The sequence below is a fragment of the Chiloscyllium punctatum genome, chromosome 6, assembly GCF_047496795.1.
Source record: "Chiloscyllium punctatum isolate Juve2018m chromosome 6, sChiPun1.3, whole genome shotgun sequence".
Lineage (NCBI taxonomy): Eukaryota > Metazoa > Chordata > Chondrichthyes > Orectolobiformes > Hemiscylliidae > Chiloscyllium > Chiloscyllium punctatum.
This window is the reverse complement of record NC_092744.1, coordinates 41,107,858-41,135,177: the sequence shown is the minus strand read 5'-3', so window position 1 is coordinate 41,135,177 and position 27,320 is coordinate 41,107,858. Positions and strand designations below refer to the sequence as shown.

The window sequence follows — 27,320 nt, the reverse complement described above, 5'->3', positions numbered from 1 at the left end:
CGCTGCACTCCCTCAATAGCCAGAATGTCTTTCCTCAAATTTGGAGACCAGAACTGTACACAGTACTCCAGGTGTGGTCTCACCAGCGCCCTGTACAGCTGCAGAAGCACCTCTTTGCTTCTATACTCAATTCCTCTTGTTATGAAGGCCAGCATGCTATTAGCCTTCTTCACGACCTGCTGTACCTGCATGCTTGCCTTCATTGACTGGTGCTACCTGCATTGGTAGCACTTTTGTTGCTTGCCTGGAGATTCCAATTATTTGACTCTAGACCTAAACGATTGTTGGGAAAAGGTAACCTCCAGGCCACCGAGATCAACAGATAGTTATGGCCAGTTTGCTTCAAGTTAACACCAAGCACCCTAAAACCAGGACATCGTATTTTTGAATTCTTTACAGCAGATGAAAAGGTCACGAACCCGGACTTTGCAGTAATAATGAAAATGAAATTGTCATTGCTTGATGTCATTAATTGTCTGAAACTAACAACTTGAAATTTGCATATAAGCAATTTAATCTCAAAACTGCTTCAGTAATTGTATTATTCTTCATACTGCGGGCTTTTGAAGTTGCGACAGATTGCAAAAACAAAATGACTAAATTAGTATCAACATGCTTTTTAAATAAAAAACACTATTGCTTTACTGTAGGACTCCCTTAAAAAGTTGCACAATGTTGAATGGTGCAACAGCAGTTTTCATGGTAAAGTATGTTCATAGTTACTCAAAAACAACTTCTCTGCCCCAGAAAAACAAATTTTATATTTCTCAGTATCAAATTTCTCTATGATATAAATCGTATATTTTAGAGCTTTTTTGAATTCCATTCATGATGGTTCAGTTCATATTTTAATTAATACGATCTGTAAAGTTTAATTAAATATGAAGTATAATTAATGCACTTTATTTTGTAAATTGCTGTCTGTGAGCATATTTCAATATGCATGGCAGCCTATTCTACTTGCTGACATCACTGACATCAGCTGGACAGAGATCTTCTTGACATGACACCAGATTCAAATGAACATCAAGTGAAAAGAAATTTACGTCATAGAGATTAGTAGATCTGCGTCAGCAGCTTTCTTTGATGTCAGCAGCATGTGTTGTCACCTCACAGCTTACCACAAAACACAGGCCACGGTTGTTAGTTATTGTTATTAAAAAGAAGACAGGAATATATGTCTTGTATCTTCATCTTTTCACTACCGGTTACCAGTTCTTATCTTACTTTCACTTCATATCACAGACAATTACCTGAAAATTTGGAATGGCTCCCTGATACAGTCAGAGATTCAGAGGCTTGTTCAGATGTGCCTTCACGTTGCCTGGACAGTGGTAACACCTGTGAACTTCCTTTTGTTGAAGATACTCTATAGGATTTCTGCACAAATTTCTTCTCAACGTACTTAGCTTTGATCCAAGATTCCTTCTCAAGCCTAACATTAGTATAACATGAAAAGTACTTGAAAATCTCAATAATCATATATTTAATCCCTTATACTTTAAAGGCAACACATGTTAGTGTGTGATTATATAGTGCTGGGAAAACACATTAAATGCTATTAATATACATTACATGCAGTTTCTATCCGATATTTAACAGTCATATCAAACATTTACATTTTATATTATAAATTATAGAAATCATAACTTAATTTACAACTGAGGTCACCATCATTCTTTTAAAATATGCTTTCAGTGGTGTCTAAAACACTTTTGAACAATAATTTACTCCATTAGGCCCTTGGCCTCGATGTGTGTTAACCTTTTTTTCCTACTGAGATCATGTCATCCATATGCCTGAGAGTCACTTAAATGTCCCGAATGTACCTGACTCCACCATCGCTGCTGGCAGTGCATTCCACCCACCATTCTGTGTAAAGAACCAACCTCTGACATCTCCCCTAAACCTTCCTCCAATCACCTTAAAATTATGCACCCCACCCCACTCCCCGTGATAGCCATCGCCGTCCTGAGGAAAAGTCTCTGACTATCCATTCTATCTATGCCTCTCATCATCTTGTACACTTCTATCACAGTGAGACCTCATCCTCCTTTGCTCCAATATGAAAAGCCCTAGCTCCCTTAACCTTTCCTCATAAGGTATGCCCTCCAGTCCAAGCAGCATCCTGGTAAATCTCCTCTGCACCCTCTCTAAAGCTTCCACATCCTTTCTATAATGAAGCAACCAGAACTGAAGTCAATATTCCAAGTTTAGTCTAACTAGGGCTTCATAGAGCTGCAGAATAACCTTGTGGCTCTTAAACTCAATCCCCTTGCTAATGAAAGCCAACACTCCATATGCCTTCTTAACAACCCTATCAAATTCAGCACGGTGGCACAGTAGTTAGCATTGCTGCCTCAGCGCAGAGACCCAGGTTCAATTCCCGCCTCAGGCAACTGACTGTGTGGAGTTTGCACATTCTCCCAGTGTCTGCATGGGTTTCCTCCGGGTGCTCCAGTTTCCTCCCACAGTCCAAAATGTGCAGGTTAGGTGAATTAGCCATGCTAAATTGCCCATAGAGCTAGGTAAATGTAGGGAACGGGTCTGGGTGGGTTGGGCTTCGGTGGGTCGGTGTGGACTTTTTGGGCCGAAGGGTGTATTTCCACACGGAAAGTAATCTAATCTAATCTAAAAATTGGTTTGCGGGATCTATGGACATGGACCCCAAGATCCCTCTATTCATCCACAGTGGCAAGAATCCTGCCTTTAACCCTGTAATCGGAGTTCAAATTTGAAATTCCAAAATGAATCACTTCACACTTTCCAAGGTTGAACTCCATCTGCCACTTAAACCTAACTCTGCATCCTATCAATGTCCCACTACAACCGACAACAGCAACAGCCCTCCACACTATCCATACCTCCACTAACTTTGGTTAAAAATCATGCAACACCAGGTTATAGTCCAACAGGTTTAGTTGGAGGCACTAGCTTTTGGAGCGCTGCTGCTTCACAACCACCTGATGAAGGGAGCAGCACTCCGAAAGCTAGTGCTTCCAAATAAACCTGTTGGACTATAACCTGGTGCTGGGTGATTTCTAACTTTGTGCACCCCAGTCCAACACCAGCACCTCCAATTCACGACCAACGTTTGTCTCATCGACAAACTTACTAACCCACCCTTCCACTGATAATAATCATAAAAAGCAGAGGTTCCAGAACAGATCCCTGTGCAACACCATTGGTCACAGAGCTCCAGGCTGAATATTTTTCAGCTACTACCACCCTCTGTCTTCTCTGGGCCAGCCAATTCTGATGAAGGGCTCTTGCCAGAATAGTCTATTCTCCTGCTTCTCAGATGCTGCCTGACCTGCTATACTTTTCCAACACCCACTCTGGATAGCCAATTCTGTATCCAGAGAGCCAAATTTCCCTGTGTCCCATGCCTCCTTACTTTGAATCAGCCTACCAAGGGGAACCTTATCGAATGCCTTGCTAAAATGCATGTATACCATATCCACTGCTCTACCTTCAATGTATTTTGTCACATCCTCAAAGAATTCAATAAGGCATGACCTGCCCCTGACAAAGCCATGCTGACCATCTCTATTCAAACAATGCTTTTCCAAATCATAAAATCTGTCCCTCAGAATCCTCTCAAATAATTTGCGCACACCAATGCAAGACTGACTGGTCTCTCCTTCCCAGGGCTGGCCCTGTCCCCTTTCTTCAACAAGACAATAACATTTGCCATACTACAATCATCTAGTACTACTCCAGTGGACAGTGAGGACGCAAATATCATCACCAAAGGTGCAGCAGTCTCTTCCGTAGCTTCCTGCAGTAACCTTGGAAATATCCCATCTGGCCCAAGGGACTCATGTTTTTCAACATTTCCAGCACATCCTCCTTCTTATCATCAACCTGTTCGAGCATATCAGCCTGTTTCACCCTGTTCTCACAAACAAGGTTCTTCTCATGAGTACTCACTAAAGATCTCCCCACCTCCTCCGACTCCAGGCACAAGTTCCTCCAGTATCCCTGATCAACCCTGCCCTAACTCTGTTCCTCACAAGAGTGTAGGATGTTTTGGAGCTTTCCTTAATCCTACCCGCCAAGATCTTTTCATGTACCTTTCTAGTTCTCCTAAGTCCATTCTTCAGCTCCTTCCTGGCTGCCTTGTAAGCCTAGAGAGCCTTGTCTGATCCTTGCTTCCTCAACCTTAAGCTTTCTTCCTGCTGACTAAACATTCCACATCTCATCACCCAAGGTTCCTACATCCTACCATCCCTTCCTTGCTTAGTGGGGCAAACCTATCTAGCACTCGTAGCAAGTGCTCCCTAAACAGCCTCCACATTTGTTGTGCAGTTCCCTGAGAATGTCTGTTCCCAATTTAAGCTCTACAGCTCCTGCCTAATAGCATTGTAACTCACCCCTCAATTAAATACTTTCCCATACCGTCTACTCCTATCCCTCCTCATGACAATAGTACAGATTAGGGAGTTGTGATCACTATCACTGAAATGCTCTCCCACTCAGATCTGACACCTGGCCTGGGTCACTGCCAAGCACCAAATCCAATATGGCCAAATGTCAAGCTGACACTTCTTGAAAGAATTCTTCAAAAGACTTCTTCAAACGATTACTCTTGAGAGAGAAAAAAATAAAGAAATTTCATTATTTACCTTGAATCTCCTGCATTTGGCTTTTTACAATTCATTTCTTCAACTTTTGCCTCATATATTCTATTTATAACGTTATTTCCCAGTGCACACATAACCTGTCAAACAAAATGATTATACAAACTTCAGCAAAGTTTATTTTGAAAGAATACAAATTACTATGGTAAGCTACTAATAGATAACTTTTGTTCAAACTTCACGAATAAACTTTTATTTGCTGATTTGAATCTTCCAACATGACAAAAGAAACTGAAAATTCTCTAAAATGCTGTTTTGAAATGCAAGTTTTCCTGTTAAAAATATTACTACTCTATTACATTCAGAGCTCACCACTTCAACTATAATTGTGTAAAAGTGGGCAAATATAAATTACGCAACTTAGTTATTGTTCAAGAAGAAATTATGGAAATTAATCCTGGAGGAATTTTGCTGAATGCTTACACTAATTTCAGCAATTGTTTTGTGGTCTTTTAATAGTGAATGTGCAGGTTCACTGTCTAAAGTAATCCTTTCACTGAAATTGTGAAAACAAAAAAAAGGCATCATGCAAAGTTCTTTCAAAAAACACTTACTTTTAAGAGCTCAGGTTCCCAGGAATCCAAAGTAAGGGAACGCACCTTAGAAAAATGGACACCAAGACTCCTAAGGGCAACAAGAAAATAAAATATAATACAAATGGTGACATTCAGCACTAGTTCAACTCCTATGAGTGTAACAAGCTAAATTAACAGTGGTCAAGCTAATCCTTTTCTTCTTGTAACTTTAAATAGAAATATTCCTTTGTAAACTTGTAAAATTGGATAGATTCAAATCTCAAATTTTTGAGCTGATCTTGTCCCTGAAATGATAGCCCAACACCCTACCAAAGAAAAAAAAACTTTACCTATAAACTTTACATGCATTCATTTTGCAATTTTCAATTAATGTTAAGCCTAAATCATACTAAGTGAATGAATACAATTCTGTTCTGATCTATTATAAATATTTTAGCAACGTTAATACCTGTGAATTCCTGAACATTCAATACATAGTGTGATTCCAAGATTAATGCTTGCCCAACGAGGGTCTGATTGGCCACAGTCACAACAATATGTATTGCCAGCAATGCACTCCACACGCTGAAGTGCACTTTCTCCTTTTACTGGCCGCTCCTTCAATTCACTTCCAGAGTCCAAACTGCTAGTAGAAGGAGATGACCTTCTATCTAATTCTGGAAAAGAATGACATGTTTTTTTTATTTCAAATCAAAGCCCCATGTAAATGTATGAGCGCATTGATGTTAAAATTACAAAACTGTCACTTATCTAATCTGAACAAACTGGAATCTATCACAAAAATTTTTTGTTGAAACCATAATGCCTTCTCAATACATTCTTGCCGTATCAGCCTCCACGGCAACATAGTGGAAGAGTGCAAGTTCTATCTCTATTTTAACTTTCTCTCATCAGTGGTCGAAGGTTGGTCACTTCTCTACCTCAATGTCAGAACCTTCAGCCATGAAGTCACAACTACATCTTGCACTTGTGCAATGCCAATAATATAGCAGAGAGTTACAAATCAAGATCTATCAATATGAAGGAAATAGTGCAGCTAACAAAATCTTGGTCAAAAGAGGTAGGTTTAATGGAAGTTACTCCATACTAACAGCTGAAGGCAATCTTCCAATAATGAAACAATTACAAAATTAAGGATGCTGGGGGGGGGGGGGGGGGGGGGGAGGGGGGAGGAGGGAGGAGGGAGGAGGGAAGGCGGGGGGGAGGGAGGGGAGGGAGGGGAGGGGAGGGGGGGGAGGGAGGGGGGGAGGGAGGGGGGAGGGGAGGGGGGGGAGGGGAGGGGGGGGGGGAGGGGGAGGGGGGGGGGAGGGGAGGGAGGGGAGGGAGGGGGGGGGAGGAGGGGAGGGGGGGAGGGGAGGGGAGGGGGGGGGAGGGGAGGGGAGGGGGGGGAGGGGAGGAGGGGAGGGAGGGGGGGGGGAGGGGAGGGAAGGGGGGGGAGGGGGGGGAGGGGAGGGGAGGGGGAGGGAGGGGAGGGGGGGGAGGGAGGCGGGGGGGGAGGGGAGGGGGGAGGAGGGGGAGGGGAGGCGGGGGGGAGGGGAGGAGGGGGGGGGGAGGGGAGGAGGGGAGGGGAGGAGGGGAGGGAGGAAGGCAGGCAGCTGATGGTGGGGGAGAGGAGTGTGCAGCGGACAGGTGGGAAAGACTATGGACAGATCAAGAGGGCGGTGCAAGCTGGGACTGGGATATGGGAAATGAGGGAACCGGTGAAAATCCACATTAATGGCTGGATGTCTTGAAACATGTGAAAGTGGATAAATCCCCAGGACCTGATCAGGTAACCTTATAACTCTGTGGGAAGCTGGAGAAGTGATTGCTGGGCCTCTTACTGAGATAATCACAGGTGAGGTTCCAGAAGACTGGAGGTTGGTAACATAGTGCCACTATTTAAAAAAAGGTGGTCAGGACAAGCCAGGGTGCTATAGACCAGTCAGCCCGACGTTGGTGGAGGGAATCCTGAGGGACAGGATGTACATTATTTGGAAAGGCAAGGACTGATTAGGGATAGTCCAACATGGCTTTGTTGTGGGAAATCACGTCTCACAAACTTGATTGGGTTTTTTGAAAAAGAAGATTGATGAGGGCAGAGCGTAGATTGTGATCTATTATGGACTTCATTAAGGCATTCGACAAGGTTCCCCACGGGAGACTGGTTAGCAAGGTTAGATCTCATGGAATACAGGGAGAACTTGCCATTTGGCTACAGAACAAGCTCAAAGGTAGAAGACAGAGGGTGATGATGGAGGGTTGGTTTTCAGACTGGAGGCCTGTGATCAGTGGAGTTTCACAGGATTGGTGCTGGGTCAACTACTTCTCATCTAAATGATTTGGATGTGAGCATAAGAGGTATAGTGGACCAGGTGCTGGCAGATGGGACTAGATTGGGTTGGGATATCTGGTAGGTATGGACAAGTTGGATGGATCATCTGTTTCCGTGCTTTACATCTCTATGACTCTAATCCCGTGTGGTTGCAGGGTCCCAAGGCAGAAGATGAGGAGTTCTTCCTCCAGGAATCAGATGGTCAGGGTTTGGTGATGGAGGCAGCCCAGGACCTGCATTTCTTTGGTGGAGTGGGAGGGGGAGTTGATGTGTTCACCCATGGGGCAGTGAGGTTTTGTTGGTGCTGGTGTAAATCCGCAAGTTGGAGACCTGTAACCCTGATGTAGAGGAGAGTAGATTGGGTGCAACGGATACAGTAAATGACGTCAGTGGAGGTCCAAGTAAATGTCTTTTGGTGCGGAGACACCGAGAGAGAGGAGACACCGAGAGAGAGGAGACACCGAGAGAGAGGAGACACCGAGAGAGAGGAGACACCGAGAGATGGGCGGGGTGGATCTGAGTTTCCATGGTGGAATTGGTCATCCTGGGAACAGATATGGCAGAGGCGAAGGAATTGGAAATAAGAAATAGCGTTTTTATAGGAGGCAGGGTGGGAGATGGGGTCGTCCAGGTAGCTGTGGGTCAGGTGGTTTGTAGTAGATGTCCATCATCAGACAGTCGCCGGAGATAGAAAGGTCCAGGAAGGAGACAGAGGAGTCAGAGGTGATCCAGGTGAATTTGAGGTCAGGGTGAAAAGGTGTTATTGAAGTTGATGAACTGTTCAACCTCCTTGTGGGAGCACAAGGTAGTGCCAATACAATCATTGATCTAGCGGAGGAAAAGGTGGGGGATGGCGCTAGAGTAGCTGCGGAAGATGGACTGTTCCTCATACCCGACAAACAGGCAGGCATAGCTGGGGTCAATGGTTATTACTCTGGTTTGGAGGAAGTGGGAGGATTGGAAGGAGAAGCTGTAAAGAGCGAGGACTAGTTCAGCCAGGTGGATGAGGGTGTCAGTGAAAAGGTACTGGTTGGGATGGCTTGAAGAAATGGATAGCTTGGAGGCCTTCAAATGTGGTAGATAGATGTGTACAGAGACTGGATGTCCATGGAGAAGATAAGGCATAGGGGGCCAGGGAAATGAAAGTCATGAAGGAGGTGAAGGGTGTGGGTGATGTCCTGAATGTAGTTGGAGAGTTCTTGGACTACAGCGGACAGGAGTAGGCTGTCAACGAGACAATGGGTTGACCGGGTTTGGTTTGTGAATCTTCGGTAGGAGGTAGAAACAGGCAGTGTGAGGTTTGCGGACGATGAGGTTCGAGGCTGTGGATGGGAGATCTCCAGAGGTGATGAGGTTGTGGATGGTCTGGTAATGGGATATGAAGTTGTGGCTGAGGGGGCAGTAGGAAGAGGTGGCTGCGAGGTGACGCCTGGCTTCAGCAGGTAGAAGTCGGGGCTGGTTTGATGATGATGTTGGGGTTGGAGCAGTGGAAGTGAAGGGCTGCACATTGCAAGGGCAGGAGGTTGGAGTGGATGAGGTGGGTGGACACGTTGAGGCAGTCGATCACAGTAGCAATTAGAAATGAAGAGATCAGGGTAGGTAACAGGCCAGCATGGGGTATCCAGGTCAATAGGGCGTGTTGGAGGCAGGAGAAGGGGTCCTCAGTGGGCGGGCGAGAGTTTTGACTGAAAAAGTGGGCCAGGGAGCAGAGGAAGAAATGTTCAAAGTCGCAATGCATGTCGAACTCATTAATCCGGGAACATAGAGGGATGAAGGTGAAGCCTTTGCTGAGGAGACGGGGGAGATATGGGAGATAAACTAAAACCACAGCAGGGCTGGGAGGTGAAGATACCACACAGATTTCAGGTTAGAGATGCTTATAAGGATAGGATGGGTTGTGACAAAGAAATTAAATATAAGAATTTTTAAAATCAATGCATTGATTAACTGGCCCAATACAGACCACAAACTGAGACAACACGTGAATGGGACAGTGCAAATAAGGGCATGAATGGTAGAGTTTTGAATTTATTTAATTGTTCTACCTTCTGTAAACTTTGAAAACCACCCAGGAATGTATTCAGCCAAATGTAGAGGTAACAAGGTAATGGACAAGGATTTCAGACACAATTGAGCTGATGCAAAGACAGATTTGGTCAATGTTATGGAGTTGGGAAAAAAACTGTTCATGTGGTGGCACAGATGATGTTATTGCAAGGTTATCTCAGGATCAAACATGATACCAAGGTTGCAAGCGGTTTGGTTAAGTCTCACCCAAGGAATAGGGATAATTGTTCAGGGAACAGAATTTGTGGTTAGTCTGAAGACAATGATGTCAGATTCCCAATAGTTAGCTGAGAAAATTTTTGCTTAAATCAGGGCTGAATGTTTCTAATAACTGTGGCACAAACTTAAAATAAGAGCTAATCATTAATAGGAGTGAAAGCAGTAAGAACATTTTCACATGAAGAGTTGTGGAAATTTGGAATTCTGTCCCTCAAGGCTCTGGATAACATTTCAATTGAAATTTTCAAGACCAGCAATTGCTATAATTTTTAGCAAGGGATATGGAACAAAGGCGGGTAAAATAAGGGTGAGGTACAGATTACGTATGATCGTAACCGAATGGTGGAGCCACACTACAAATGTTACTATTGTAGTAACTGGAAGCTCATATCTGACAAAACAAACTAAAGGCAATGTTCCAAATACAAAGAAACATTTGTTTTTATGAAATGTCAGGAGCTAAATACATTAAAGGTCACACTCTCTATCCCTTATGATCACAGATGATGCTTAAATCCACTAAAAATTGCATTCAAATTTGAGACATCTGCGAACAAGACAACATGTGCAGGTTAGTAATGTTCAAATTCCTAACTAGAGTTTAGCAGTAAATTGTGCAATAACTAAAATTCATTTTATGACAGCATAGCAAAAGATTTAATTTTTCTTTCACATTAACTGCAACTACCATTTTACTAAGACAGAAACACTGAACCAAATTAAACATTCATAGATATAAAACGTCTTTCAACAGCAAATTAAAATATTTAGTCAAATACCCTAAAAGTTGAAAACTCTGAAGTCTCAGATAACAACACAGATGCATTTTAACAGTCACAAAAAACATAACAATAAATTATCCCAATATGACCACAGACCTATATTACTGAATTTTGTTTCTGAAGACAAGCTTATCCTTCAACACTGGGTAGATGACTCAGCAACAACAATGGTAACAATGGAATAAAAACTCAGGATTATCAATAAATGAGGAGGGAATCAGTTGCAATCATGAAACAGATAAAACAAAAGCATTTAACATGGTGTTTTGGTTTAATGTCTTTGTAAGTGAATTTTACCAGGTGCAAATATAAAAGGCTATACAGCAAGTTCAGGGAAACATGTCATTCTGAAAGATGAGGGGCTTAAACAATCCAGGTCTTTTTCAATATATAATTTCAGTTGCATCACACTGTTCGCTTTTGCTATAAATTCTGTATCTTACGATCTTATACTCCACAACCACCAGATGAAGGAGCAGCACTCCAAAAGCTGGTGCTTCCAAATAAACCCGTTGGACTATAACCCAGTGTTGTGCGATTTTTAACCCAGGAAAATATAATTAGTGTACATTTCTGAATTAAAAGTCACAAGAGACTGAATTGCTTTCATTTTGATCAATAAATCTACAAAGACAATATCCATACCTGTGTGTGTTTATATGGCATAGCTCAAAAACTAGAAACCACAGAACAAATACAGAGGAACCTCGATTATCCCAAGGACATGGACTAGGAGTATTTCGTTCAGTTAAATCGAATTCCGGATAACATAGTTTAGCCAAGCATCAGGACCTTGTGACCTCGCTGGATAAAGGAATATTCAGATAATCAAATGCCGGATAATAGAGGTTCTTCTGTATTAGGAAGGTCGACTGCCAAAATTCAACAAAGTTTTCATGGATGTGAATCATGCTGGCAAGGTTATTTTTACTGCCAGTATCTAATATTAAGGTGATGACTGGCTTTCTCCTTTAATTACTGCAGTGCATGAGTTTTAAGTAGTGAAAATATACTATATACATACTTCAGCATAGCTCTCTTCTCCTTTCTCTTTGTACGCTGTAGCTATACTAGCTTGAACAGCTTTTATCCAGACCTGTCGGATTTTCTCAGAATCTGCTTGCAGCATACAGCTCCTGTGCAAAGACATGCAGACATTTAAGATTTATGGAACCACTGGAAACAGAAACATTTAGATGTCATGCCCACTGTCCAAGTAGCACCATTGCTGAAGTTGTGTCAAGAATCAATAAACCTAATTCTTCATGCAGAAATTGGAAGCAATTTATAACTATGATAATCCTAGGTACAGCTATATACTTCATTTATGTTAAAAGTCAAACATAGTTTATTGTTCTGTTATACCAAAACTAAGTATGCAAGTTTAAAAGGTGATGGGTCAATCTGACGTGATTCTGATTACTATGGATTATAATGTGTTTACAACAAGCAAAAAACTAGTGATAAATGTAAAAGAATTTCTGCCCACATAGAAAAACCACGTGCCTGCACGTTCACTTGTTTCCACCAGAAGCCTCATTTCAGAACCCAAAATCACCATTATCATCTTGTAAAAGAAATGCAATGCAAAAGGTAGGTACACACAAGATACATTCTGAATCATAATTATAGCCTTTCAAAAATAAGACAAAAAAGGTATAGACACTTGCTTTGTAGGAGAGACTACTTCAAAACAGAAGCGCCTTTCAATATCCTCACATGGTTTGACTGTGCAAAGCCGTAAATCATCAACTACGACTGTGAGGTTATCCTGTGAAGAAATTAAAAAGAACTCCAGCTAGATTAATATATTTAAATGTTGAGCAAAATTGATTATTACAGTACTATGTCTGCGAGAGAATATGTACTTAAATTGTAGTGTCAAATATAATCACTAAAATTGTAAAGCTCAATAGGTCTACAAAAGCCACAAACATATTAAACTGTGATTTTACATCAGATGCTGGTATAGTAGACATTACAAATATAAATTACTTTTGGGGAACTTCTGAGAGCAATTTAATTCAGAAACTGAACTTTACTTTACTAACAAGTTAGTTACAACTAAATAATTGTCAGTTGTTAGTTCAGCATCTTATGCTCGATATACTTTTACTTACCTTAAACTTCTTTTGGTAAACAAGCTGGTTGTTCTGAATTGAAAACCAACGCCTGTTGGGAGATAAGAACTTATGGAATGTACATAGGACTATTACAAAAATAATACACATAACATTGTAATATTTTAACAGCTTTGAAAACAGTCCTGCTCTAATACTCCTTTTACATCTTCCTGACTGTCCGAGAGTAATTAACTCAAGGAACCCTTGAGGAGTCTACAGATTCTTTTTCAAGTTATTTTACAAGATAGGGAGCAACACAGGCAAACCACCCAATCTGTTCTCAGGCTGTATTTCTGCAAATAGTGAACAGGAACAGATGCGTCACTGTTCCCAGCTTGTGATACCTATGCCAGCATCTAAAACAACACACTAAACAAGATCAGCAAGGTAATGCAAAACATGGTCCACATTCTCAGTTGTACACAAACTTTCACAACAGACTTAACAGAAAAAAAACTTTTCTTCCACCCATCCTACTTCATCTTGACCATCATTGTATACTTTTTATTCTATGACACACTGTTTCCCAGCCTGGTCCTAGACCAGTAGTCCTCAACTCTAACAACTGCACACATGTTAATGATCAAGTGGCACATTATTTAAGGCAATTACTCCTCCACTTGTCCTTCCACTACAGAGGTGCCTCAACAGGCTGGAACTAAAATCCATTATTTTTAAAGAAAAACAAAAAATAGTAATTATTGTCCATCTCTCATTGTTCACTGGATGTAAAAGTCACCATATATTAGCCAAACAACCAGCAAAAAAAAATTAAAACCCAACAGAGATTAGGGACAACTTTAACTAATGCCAGTCTATAAATTACAAAATATATTGAATTCAATATCCCAAATGATCATTGTGGGATTTAAGCACTAAATGTTAGATTCCTAGCCCATACCAATACCACATTTGTTATACAAGTGAATGGCAGCAAGTCATTTTACTAACACTGCAGTAGTGCACTATAAATTGATGAGCAACTAGATCACATTTTTACATTTTATAATGAAATGCAGTCAATTCAAGTCATAGATAACAGATTAAGGTTCCACAGTTCAAAAAAAGTCATTTTCACAACTGATATTAAAATCATTCTTAACAAATGTGAGTAATTGATTTTCTTTTAAATAAACTAAGGTTGTTAGTTGAACAATATTTCATAATATGGAATCTTAAAACTAGAGTATTGTATTTATTATTGAAACCATCAGATTACCACACAGTCAGAATTTGAAGTTCAACAGGTTAGTAGAAAGGATAATTAGTTGTGTTAATAGAGCACAAGGCAAAAGAAGGAAAAATATGCTGCTTCTGGTTTGCAACTAACAGTGCCCATGCTGTGAAAAAATTCAGCATGATGACCAGTTCAAAAGTCATGGATTAAACCAGGTTTACCCGAATTTCTTTGGACACTTGCAGACAGGTGAAAGCTAATATGCAGAGATAGAAATGGGGAGATAAGATGTCCAGCTGACTGGTTGGTACCTGATGTGGGGGATCTTTTTCCTGTCACATGACAAAATAGGGTGGGATCAAGACATAGAAAGAAAACAGAAAAAATGAAAATAGTAAAATGAAACACTAACTGTGATCTGAAAACATAGGAAGATAAAATGCATCCTAAAGTAGTATAAGCTGTCTAATAGCATGAGGTCCCAATAAACAGCAGCGATTAAACATTTTTGCACTATTGATACGAATCAACAGTTTTACACTTGAAGATATGATTGTGAAATTTACACAACATGCATTTAATTTCAGTTCCGCACATTGATCAATAGCAATGGATAAAATTATATACTGCAGGTATCAGAATGCACTAAATGAAGGACATGTAAGGTCTTCATCACATGCAGTTGCAGACCAAACATTAGCCAATACAAACTGACACCATGCTAACAGATCTCCCATGGCATAGTACATGAAAAAACACAAGACAAAGTAAATGTTGCTCAGTACTTTTGTAAATATAGCTTGAGAGAATCGGTGAAGTGTATAAATACATGTATGATTTGAATTAGGATTGAAATGAAAGTTACAGATCAGAAAAACCACATGACCCATTAGAATTAATCAATCCAGAAAGATCCTACAGCAACTTACATCTATATTGTGCCTTTACATACTGAAATGCGTAGTTTCACTGGTGCAATAGCAAACAGAACTTTACATGAATCCACTTAGGGAAATGTAAAAATTGGCTTGGTCAAGGGATAGATTTTAAGAAATGTTTTAAAGATAGAGAGAGAGGTTCCACAGCAGCTGAAGCAATGAAAATCATGCTTAAGTACAAGGTCAGAAATCGAGAAACACAGAACTTCAGAAGGGTTGGCTGTTGAGATGGAATAGTCAGAGATAGACCACAGGAAAAAAGTGTTACGACACGGGGTAAACCCTCCTGCTCAATTTAAAACCAGCAACACAGAAAACATTTATCCTGTGCAGTAATGTGTTAAACTGAGAGTGGCCAAGAACAATTTAAAGTAAAAATTAACAACTTTATTTCTTAAAGTATAACAGAGAATAATTAACAACTATTTACAATTCCTTACTCTAACCTGTTACCTTTCCTTCTATAATACTAGTCCGATAAAACTCCCGATAAAGATTTACAGGAAAATTCAAAATTTTAAAAAATCAGCCAGCAGTCGAATCTTCTCTTTATTTTCGTCAGTAGATTGTCTCTCCAGGTCAGTGTTGAGATTTTTCTCTGTGCAAATTTCTTCTCCAGACAGGTATCTCTCAAAGTTCTAACGAGCAATCTACAGCTGTTGGTCTGGTGGCAGTTCTCCACCCAACTGTTTAACGTTCCCTGGTCTTATACCCCAAAGTATTGGATTGTGTCATTGGCTTTTAAGATTGTCAATATACTCAATTCAGACTTGATTGGAATTTGACATTTTTTGGGGTATAATTTAAACTGATTAGCCTAATTCGAAACTGCTTTGTCATTTCCAGGTAACTAGCTGCAACCCCAGTAGCTGCAGCACATCTTACATGTGTCTTATTAAGAACACTTGTGCTGTCACTGCTAGCCTTTCCTCTCAAAGGTATAGTACTCCCACATCTTCATAACACAAGTGTGAGAATGTAACCCCATTGTAGCGAAAAATGGTTTCTTTGTTGAGTTGATGGATTATGCCTCTATAACTGTCCGGAAGTTTATTTGATGTCATTAGTAATGATAAAGGTTTTACGGGGAGCGGTTAGGGAAGTGGAAGTTGAAGCAGAGATCAGATCAATCATAACTGTATTAAATAAGGGAGCGGCCGTAGAGTTCTCATGCTGTAAGAGACTGCAAAGTGATATAAACAGGGCAAACACATGGGAAAAACAATGTAGCAGATGATGTATCATGCAGGAAAGTGTTCTCATCCACTCTACCAGGAAGAATAGAAAAGCGTTAGATCACTTAGATGTAGAGTGGTTACAGGACTCTGGAGGTATACAAGGGACCTTAGCTTATGAATCATAAAAGAAGTCAGGATGCAGGTAGGGTTAGTGAAAAGACAGAGAAATGGAATGTTCTTGTTTGTTACAACAGGAATGGATTATAGAAGTAAGGATGTTCCATTAGACTGTTGTATAGAGCAATGGCAGTGCAGTGTAAAGTTTCTGTCTCCTTATTTAACGAGAAAAAAAAATAGCAGTTCACAGAAGATTCATTTGATTGATGCCTGTGATGGTGGTAGCAGGGCATGAGGAAGAAATTTCTCATCAGTAAAAGGTCAGACAGGTTGAGACCACATTCATTGGAGTTAAGAATAGGTGACTTTACTGAGACATACAAGATTCTGAGGAGACTTTACAGGAGGATGTTGTAAAGATGGTTCTTCTTATGGCAGGAATTAGAAAGAGAGGACAGAATAGAAATATAATGGATCGCCCTTTTAAAAAGGAGGATAGAGAGTCTCTGGAACTTTGACCGAACGTGCTGTGGAGGTGGGGTCATTGGCTATTTAATGCATAGTCTGACTTGTTTGCTAATGAAGAGCTTAGAGTTATCTGGGATAGGGAGGAAGGTGGAGTTGAGGCATCAACAGGTCAATTGTGACTTTTTTAAAATGGTAGGGCTGGCTAGAAGATCCAGTTCCTAATCTGAAAGTTTGCATGTAACAAGCATTCAACATAGTACCTGAATGTTCCCTTCACTCCTACTGATGACATGTACAAGGTCTTCCCAAATTTCCTTGGAGTGGCTCATAAATCACCATTACATGGTAAGAATCTGACAAAAACTGTTGTCAAGATTAAAAACCAGCAGCCTGTTAACCTGCAAATTAGTTGGGGCCAGAGAGGGTACAGATGAAAACCCACTGTTGACAGATACCTTAGTACTTGCTTTTATCATATATTACTGAATTATTGTTCACCATTTTGGCCACAATATGCACATATAAATTTGTTGATGTACAACTCAATAATACAACGAAAATCAAACCATAAGTGATGGAATCAACAGAGACAGTCTGATTCAGATCTACCGTTTGAAAAGGATCTATGCACTGATAAGTCTGATCACTTAGAAACTTACTCCACTTTAGTTCAAAAAGGACCAAGCTCTGTATCCAAGGAAAAGCAAGGCAAACTGGGAGAGGTCTACTTCATTTTATTTACCAATTTTTTTTCAGTTCAAAATGCAACCAATCTAAGTCACTTGGAGTGTACCTCATTCATTGTTGGTGGCTAAGCAGCACTTCACAGAACCATAGCATCCCTACAGCATGGGAGCAGGCCATTCGACCACAACGACCTTCCAAAGAGCATCTCAACCAGACCTACCCTCCCACCCTATCCCCACAACCCTGCATTTCCTGTGGCTAACTCACTGAACCTATACATTCCTGGACAATTTAGCATGACCAGTCCACCTAATCTGCATATCTTTGGACTTTGCAAATTGTAAACAGTCACCATGAAACCTGAGGAAGTTTGATAAAGTGCTTCTGTTGTTTTAATTTTAAAATGATATAACTAGAACTGTTTAACTAAAACTTAAGCATAGTTTTGGCCAGCTAGATCTAATGTATGACAACTTTGTACTGAATACGCAGTCATTACAATCAAGATGAACAAATTTTATACCTGGATATCATCACATGGAAACAAAAAATAATTCTTATGTTCTAATCATGGATTTCTATTTCTACTAGCAAATGTTGAAAATTGAGAGACAGACATTGATGATTTCATACTAATTGTGTGAACTTCTCTACACTGATTGCTTATTAAGTACAGAGTATTTCAGTCCGAAATCAAAGTTTAATCTTACCGGTTCCATGTTTTAAAGGCATTGCTGGCTCGTTTATATAAATATCCTTCCATGACTACACCATTAGCAGCATCAATGTTAAATTCTATCTTAGGATCATCGCTGGAGAAATCCTAAAACATATGATTCAAAACTGAATATAAGAGCAACAATTACTTGACAACAAAAAAAATTAGTTGCACAAAATTATTTAAGTTTAAATGTTTGCAGTATGGTCACATCCTATAAATCTATAAATCTGGTTTTGGAAAGCATACACCGTGAAATATTATACTTTACCCATGTGGTAAATTTGCATTTCTTAGTCTGTAAATGATCACCAACTTCATAACCAACAACGCTAACCTAACCATAATAAATCTTATTTTTATTTTCAACAAAAAGATTTTCACTGAAATGCAATAATGTTTTATGAAGCACAAAAGGGCATTATGCTTTTATTGAAGTACTTTAAATGCAAGGTCAAACTTGTGCAGATGCCAGAAATCTGAAATAAAACAAAGTACGGAGACACTCAGCAGATCCAGCCACATCTGTGGAGTGAGAAATAGAGTCAACATTGAGGCCAATATCTCTTCTTTAGAATTCTTGCCAGAATGCGTGCTTTATTTAGTTTAATTTCTTTTCCCCACTTATTAGCAATTCATGCAACTGATAGATAATATTCTCCAATTAAACTTGGCAATCTTTGCCCACCTCCCCACATGACTTTTTCAGTCATAGCACTTGAAGCTGAATGCAGAAGAGCTCACTGAATAGCCTACCATGATTTTCCCCATTAGTTGTATTTTAAAGTTATACATCATACAAACAGTACAGCATTTTTTTTAAACTCCCATTACTATTGTAGTAGACCAGTTCAGCAATAATAAGCATAAGAAAAATGTAGGATGAACTGGTGTGCACAGTGTGACAACTGCTCACAAGATTATGTCATTATTTTATGTAAGTTATTGAAAAATGATCAAATTTTTAAATTAAAATTATCCCGAATGGAACTGATAATTTTGTTATTCTCACAGAATATCATTTAACATCATTTAACATGCAAACTATAAATTTCATTTTCAAATTAAAAGAAAATTTGTTCTGTATCATAATTTCAGTGTGGAATTTTTGTTCGGTTTTGTGTTATGCCAAATCACAGAGTTTGAAAATTCCCTAACACTTGGCAAGTCTTTTTTTTAAAACTTAAGAAACAGACGCTGCATGTCATTTTCTATGCCAAGCTGAACACAGCATCTATGGAAATATGCAAAATTTCTCATTTCAATATCTTTTTAGGTTACACAATTTCTTAATGCAATTCTCCTTCGATAGTTTAAGGATCTTTTCTTTTCCTGCCATATGGTGAATTAATTTAATTTTTAAAGTGCCTACTAGCTTTGCCAGTAGCAGCGCTACATTTTTGCAACACAGATGCTGTCAAGAACAACAAGGTGGTGTACATCTCTACAGGATATAAACTACAAGGTCAATGTGTATTTCCGTCCCCCCACCAGGTGCAAGGTTATCACTAATTGATAGTATTTTTTCCTGGATGTGTGCGCTCAAAATGAGATTCGAGCAAAATACATATTTGGCTAAAACCATTTTTGTATTATGTTTGTAAGTACAAACTGATCCGATCACAAATACACTGGATCAAAAGCATTCAGAACCAAGGCTAGTAGCAGATCAAAAAGCACTGCAATATTTTAGAACTAAAACATGCATTCACTTAAGTTTAAAATACTTAAATTTAAGAAACTATGCTAAAAAGAGTTTAAAGAAGTGAAAAGCAAGGTGGAGTAAGAGAATATGAAAGGTAACAGGCTAGACTGCATTAAAGCTGTGTGACAGACCTATTCACAGACTCAGAATCATTTATGAAAATTACAAGGAAGTGCTAAAGAAAAGTGCTGTAAACGCATAGATCAATCTACATCTGCAAAAGAGCAGAAGGGTTGCAACATTTCAAATGCATACTCTGAGGAAATCCATGAATCAGAATCTTGTAGTAACACATGACATAGGAGTTCTTTGAAGCACAAGAATTCTGCATGAGTGACAGTTAAATTTGGGCACTCTGAAAAAAATATTCATTCATAGGATTGTGGGAGTTATAGGCTAGGCCAGCGTTTACTGCCCATCCCCAATTACCCAGAGGGCAGTTAAGCATCAACCACATTGGTGAGAGTCTGGAGTCACACGTACGCCATATTAGGCAAGGAAGGCATTTCCTTCCCTAACGATACCAAATGGGTTTTTCCAAAAATAAACTATGCTTTCACTGTTATCAGTAGACCTTCTTTCGTTTGTTGATTAAAAGTACTGCCATAATGGCATTCAAACCCAGGTCATTACCAGCATCTCTAAATTAATAGTCTAGTGATAATACCAGTGGGTCAATGCCTCTCCAAATACAAGTCAGAAATCAGTCATAACATTATAGTTTATGCATATTGGTCAGAGCATTGAGTATAGGAGTTGGGAAGTCATATTGTGGCTGTACAGAACATTGGTTAGGACGTTTGGAATATTGCGCACAATTCTGGTCTCCTTCCTATCAGGAGGATGTTGTAAAACTTGAAAGGGTTCAGAAAAGATTTACAAGAATGTTGCCAGGGTTGGAGGATTTGAGCTATAGGGAGGGGCTGAATAGGCTGGGGCTGTTTTCCCTGGAGTCTGAGGAGCATGGATAGGATAAATAGACATGGCCTTTTCCCTGGGGTGGGCAGAGTCCAGTACTAGAAGGTATAGGTTTAGAGTGAGGGGGGCAAAGATATAAAAAGGACCGAAGGGACAACATTTTCACGCACAGGGTGCTAAGTGTATGGAATGAGCTGCCAGAGGAAGTAGTGGTGGCTGATACAATTACAGCATTTAAAAGACATCTGAATGGGTATATGAATGGGAAGGGTTTAGACGGATTTGGGCCAAGTGCTGGCAAATGGGACTAGATTAGGTTAGGATATCTGGTCGGAATGGATGAGTTGGACCGAAGGATCTGTTTCCATGTTGTACATCCCTATAACTCAAATGACATATGTATGTGTCTGCAAGAGAATGTTGAGTAAAGCTGAGACCACATCACAGACAAATTACAAAATGTAGATATTGAAATCCATTTAACACACTATTGACAGCAAAAGGAACCTGACAAGGATGAAGATGGTGATAGTGTAGTCTGAAAGACTTTGAAATTGCAGCATTCTGAACAATTCACAGTTTTGGCAGGATAGGTGGCAACTTAATGACCAGTTTAAAAAATTCATGGCATATTGTTATCAACTAGCATTTCAGTAGCAAGTGGCTGAAGATGCAAGAATGGAAGAAAACAACACTGGTAATAGGACAGAGAAGAGGACAGCTGACCTGAATCAAGCATTATGTAATTGTTGCGCATCTTCAGACTGACACAGGGAAGGCAACATTTGAATTTGATGGGAGCCAAGCCCAAAAGCACAGATGTATTAATGGACAACAAAAAGAGAGTTTCTAGGTTTGCGAATAATGATGGGAGAATCTTTGCTCTTCTGGGTCCTAAGTAAAGACGGATGGTGGACAATGTATCAACAGTCATGGAACTGATGGAAAAGGTTAAGTAAAACTAGAGGTCACTGTTATATTGGGAAATTGACCCATCTTTTACAAGTTGCCAAATAACAGTGCTTGACCTGAAAGGAACCTGCAAGAAATGAGGAATAATTGTGGAAAGAGACGTGATATTTTCATTGGAAAATTGTTAAGAATGTAATCAGACAAGGGCAGTATTATGGAAGTGAACGACATACAGGAAACAAATGGAGATTCATACGTTAATTGTAACATTAGCAGGCGTCACAAAAGCCAATTGTAGAGACCACAGTAAGGAGCAATGAAAATTTAGATGCAAATAAGAAATAAAACCTAGTACTTAAATTGATGATAGAGAACAAATAAACATTAGCGTTTCTTATGTGGAGGTGATGAAGGAAATAGGCAATGCACACATCAACTCAGGGAAAAGAAAACAGACATTGTGGAGAGATCAGCAAACACAAGACTGAGGAACAGAAGTTGGGGAGCAGATGAGCTGGGATGAATTAATGATTCATGCATAATAAGTAGTGACAGTCCATCTCTTAGTCTTTAGATAATGCTGAATAGAAATTTAATAATGCAGAGGACATAGTTTCTGCCATGAATATTGCAGCATTTATTCATGTAGAATAAACCTGATCTCATATGGAACAACAATTTAGGCATACTGTCTGGAGAAAATAGGTAAAAATATTAGTTTTTGTCATTTTCATAAGAATCAAAAAGTCAAAAACTCATCATCTCATTTAGTTCTAACCATGACTTCATTACTATTTCACAAGACCCCTTGATGCTCTCGAAACATAATGCATTTCATCAATCATTAAGAACTTTTAGAGTAATACCAATGGCCCAATGTACATTGCTTAAAGTGCTAGCATACTCTGTTTTAAATAATGCAGCGTTTCCTCCAGAAAGCAGGCAAGGCCAAGCAAGATTGGAATTTATCGTTAAGGTTAGTAATGATATATCCGCCCTTGAACTAATTAGTCTCTGGTTCTACAGTTCCTTACCAATTCAGGGTAGAACATTCTGTATTAGACTATACCAGATGTCAAAACATACAAACTTAAGTGGCCTCAAATCATAGAATAAGACTTGGCATGAATGAATGATCACCAACAAACATTAATTTTGTTTCTCTCTTCAAAGGATGCTCTTGACCTTCAGTTTTTCCAGAATTTTGTTTTTTTTTCTCTCTTTAAAAGATTTAGGACCACAGCCATGTAAAATGATTCACTATAACCCAGAACTGAAAATGTTCTTAAAAAGCATGTAATGTTTTATCATGGAAAGGTAGATTCATTTTAAAAGATGACTGAATAGAAGGTGCTCACTAACCTGAAGTTTACATATTCAGACATTAAACAACTATTGTTGTATATACTCCATTTCATTAAACAAATAAACCAATTAATGTATATTAAATGTAAAGGTGAGAAGCAATAGTATAATACATTCAAGAGAAACTTAGTCATATATATTTGTATCACAAGCTACAGTTTTACTCATTGTATTCTATTAAGGTAAATTACACGTAGTCTCAGTAGAGTCAATGCCTTTCAATTGAGAAAACTAAAAACCTGGTGGCACTCCCAGTGCATAACCATTAGACAGTAGCTCCCAATTGAATAAACATTCAATTTAAGGTGTTAAAAAATTACAGAATTTTGTACAGCAGGTGGTTTTGGGGAATAAAACTCATGCTTAACAATGTTATAGAAAATGAATAAATAATCAAATGCAATACCACCATAAGGAGGAGTTGTGGTCATGTAATACTCTAAATACCCTACTAAATGCAATTACTGAAATTCTGTGGATTTGCCGAATTCTTGAAAGATACTTACTGAAACTGCTCATTCATATATAAACACATTTCATAAAAGCAACTTACCATATATAATATGTAACGGAACCTGAAGAATCTCATTGCAACCGTTCCTTATAATGGGTAAAAATCTATATTCCAGTGAAACACAGCAAGTTTTCTTGCAGAGTTGATAAATTCAAAATCAACACAAACTGTCAATCTATAGCTCAGAATACATTCTCGACACTGACTAACACTACTTCCGTAAACTCAGTCACTTTTGTTGTAATTTGGGCTATATTTTTTCCTTTGACTTATTGATAAATAACTAGATATTCGTGCAATGAGGTAAGATTCTTCTATTCATGTTTGCCTCAATGCATTCACCAGTCAGATCTAGAGTTTCGGATCCTTCCTCACAAACAAAAGCAGTCAGCTGATGTTGAACAGCTGATGCAATCGTGAACAAATTGAGTTGCTAATGAACCAATGCCTTATAAAGTAATTTCATTTGTTATTAAAACATTCGAGAGTCTTATTATCTAAAATATCTCAAAGAAAAGCACAGATTTGATTACTTAAATTAATAAAACTATATGGTCCTATGCTAGATATGCTTCATTCACAGGAAATATTTAAAGCATTCAGATAAATTGAATGAAAATTGTGTCACTCTCATGTTACATTTACATTGCCAGGAAAACCACATCATGTAGCAGTAACTACCGGAGTCCTTATATTTACATTGAAACTTTAATATGAAAGCAAATGTTCACTGCTTCACAGGAACCTTGTGGAGCAACCTTGGACAGCAAACCACGTAAGGCAATACCAAGGCAGATTTCCAGAAGCTTGGTCAGAGAGAGATAGATTTTTAAGGAAAGGAGAGATAGAAAAGTATACTGTTTCAGGATGGAATTCCAGAACTTAGGGCCTTAGGGGCTGAAGGTTTGCGTGCCATGGTACAGCAAGTAAAATCGGATGCTCAGAGGGTCAGAATTAGTTGAGTGCACTATCTTACAAGGTTAATGGGATTGCTGGAAATTAGAGCTAAGGAGGGGTAAGTTCACAGAAGGATTCAATAGCAATGACAACGGTGCCATGCACTTGCATCTCATTCAATCTGTCCCTTTGTCTCATTCCAGAGAAAAAACAGCCCATAAAAGGATGTAAAGAGCCAGGAAGGATGGTGGGATGACTGAAATCAGCTGTTCACTCCCAATAAGGAAGGGGTCTTGACCCCGACTGTCAAGTGGCCACCTGATACAGACTGCTATTGTCTTACAGTGCAGAGACCCTCTGACTGAAGGGTGTTTCCCCTTTGTGTGACTGAGCACTACACCCCTGGACTTAGAGGCACATAGCCATTTGATTGAAGCACATGTAATATGTTTGCCCGTCAGCTGCTGACATGAACGAAGTGCAACACAGACATAATATGGTGCTATACAGCAAAATATCCACCCCTTAACTGACGATTACTGACAATCACAATGAGCTGCTTGACTTTGTGCATCTGTTGCAAGGCAATACACGGCAATGAAGAAAATGCTGCAAGCATCCAAACAGATGAGAGGCCAGTGAACACTATGAGCAAGGGTGCAGAGCAGAGATGCAGTCTGGTCCAGTGAGCTGGATCCAAACAGTGTCCTTGCTTCAGCACTGCAATGAGAAGTCCTGGTGTACTCCAGATTGCAGCACTGAAATGCAGAAGCATATCTTGAGTGGTTCAGAGATATGCCATGATGGTGCAGAGATGAACACTGGGTGCGGACAGCCACTAGTCATGGCACATAGACACTGATGCCAGCTGTCCAAGATGGAAGTCCAGAGGAGAAAGTGGCAAGCTTGAGTTGCCAGGTAACTGCTCTGATTTTCAGGTCTAGTTTCTATTCACCACATGGTAGAATAAGAACCTGAATATTAATGAGGCTTGATTCAGTGTGAACGAAGGTGATAACTTACAATAATTGCCATTAATAAGCATCTCACCACTCCCTAGCGAGAATCTCGACACCCAGAACACTGTTAGAAAACGCATCTGGTTATGCCATAGATCAAGGCCAGCCTCATTGGACTTATGCCAATCTGTCAGATATCTCAACATAACCCACATCATTCAGGGCTCCTTGTTTATTGCATATTGTTCATCAATACTGTTTCTCTATACTTTCTATTTTAAAAAAACTAACAAATGATTCAGCATCATGCATCAAAAAATACAATTACTAGCAGTTATCTTTGAAGAATGCACATTTTAGTGACTATAGGGAGTTTAAAAACTCAGTAAAATTCTGCTGCATGTCAGGGAAGAGTTCCATGATTTGGGATGAGGTTAGAGTATACATTTGTTCCCAATATGATAAAAAAAACTGGTAATTTTTTTGACTTTTGCAAATGACTACTTGTGTATGTACACTATTTGTATTCAAGATAAATATTTATATGCACTGAAAAGTCAAGTCCAAGGCCAGGGCCCAGGCCAATAACATTTATTGCAAGAACATCAGATCTACACTAAAGACAAAATAGTGAATACACATTTGTAGTCAAACAGACTAAAGCCAAAACAGTAGTAGGAGTTTAGCAAAAGACGTAAAGTTAATGGTAAGATCAGTAATTTTACTATTACTTCTCCAGTTGCCACTAGATAACGTATACTAATGGTGATACATAAGTGTACTATAACTTACCTGAAGTGCAGCCTATGACCAGCATTTAAGGAAAAGATGGAAGAAAGAACACACATTACTGACTATTGTGCAAGTAAAAGTTTACAGAAAATGGACAGATTGAACTGCATAGTATTCGACACATATTATATGCAATGGAAGGAAGTTGGAGGCAGTGTAATGGCAAAGTACTAGTTAAGAATGCAGATGAGGTTCCAAACGAAGAAACTATTATGCAATAGAGGAAAAACAAACATTCTTTGTAAAAAGCAACAATTTTGTAAGGCAAGTCTAAGACCCAAAATCCAAAGGGATTCTAAGTACCCTTCATATCCAGGTAATGACTTTCCAACAGAAGGGATACCTCTGCAAATGACTCATTGTGTACACACACCTATTTGGCATTCAAGATAAATGTTTAATGTACTGAGACGTCAAGGTCCAAAGCCAAGGCCATTAACATTTATTGCAAAAACATCAAATCTAAACTGAAGACAAACTAGTGACGGCAATGTGTATTCAATCAGATTAAAGCCACAAAGACTTCACCTGAACCATGCTGGGCCCAGAATCCTAGCAAATTGCATAACTAGGGCTGGAGACCAAGCATTAAACGAAATTGGCGGGGGGGGGGGGTTCAATTATAAGGGAAATTAGAAAATCTGAAGTATAAGGAAGAGGTAAGACTGCAGAACTCCAAGAGGTTATTAAAATCTCCATTTACCTGTGTAAGTGTAAATATACAGCAGCCCCAGCTGCAGCAAGGATGTAGACATAGTATTTAAACTAGGAATTTCAAATTTGGAGTATAAAAATTTACAATGGTTCTTGCAAGTGGTCAAGATCACTTATCTCAAGGGGGTTGAAATGTAAAAGCAGCAATGTATTACCGAGACTTTATAAAGCTCTAGTTAGGTCCTATTGAGAATACGGTGTCCAGTTCTGGGCCCCACATCTCAGGGAGGATATACTGGCACTGGAGCATGTCCAGCAGAGATTCACACAGATGATCCCTGGAATGGTAGGCCTAACATACAAATGAAAGGCTGAGGATCCTGGGATTGTATTCATTAGAGTTTAGAAGCTTGAGGGGAGTTCTAATAGAAACTTACAAGATAATGCATGGCTTAGAAACGTCCGACGCTGGGAATTTGTTTCTATCAGGCATGGATACTAGGGCTGTGGGCACAGCCTTAGAATTAGTCGGGGTCAATTTAAAACAGAAATGAGGAGACATTTCTTCAGTCAGAGTGTGTGGTGGGCCTGTGGAATTCATGGTCACTGAGCGCAGTGGAGGCCGGGACGTTAAATG

General features: G+C 39.5%; 1 protein-coding gene across 1 annotated transcript in view; it reads right to left on the bottom strand.

Annotated features, from left to right (window-relative positions):
- LOC140478907 (arf-GAP with coiled-coil, ANK repeat and PH domain-containing protein 2-like) overlaps window positions 1–27,320 on the bottom strand; it is a 171,223-nt gene that overhangs the window by 22,457 nt on the left and 121,446 nt on the right. The window contains exons 10-18 of the mRNA XM_072572528.1: window positions 17,960–18,072; window positions 12,682–12,733; window positions 12,232–12,332; window positions 11,586–11,697; window position 10,575; window positions 5,628–5,835; window positions 5,198–5,267; window positions 4,629–4,723; window positions 1,254–1,435 (exon numbers count right to left, since the gene is read on the bottom strand). Of these exons, the coding sequence (XP_072428629.1) occupies window positions 1,254–1,435; window positions 4,629–4,723; window positions 5,198–5,267; window positions 5,628–5,835; window position 10,575; window positions 11,586–11,697; window positions 12,232–12,332; window positions 12,682–12,733; window positions 17,960–18,072 (934 nt within the window). The remainder of the gene's footprint in view (window positions 1–1,253; window positions 1,436–4,628; window positions 4,724–5,197; window positions 5,268–5,627; window positions 5,836–10,574; window positions 10,576–11,585; window positions 11,698–12,231; window positions 12,333–12,681; window positions 12,734–17,959; window positions 18,073–27,320) is intronic.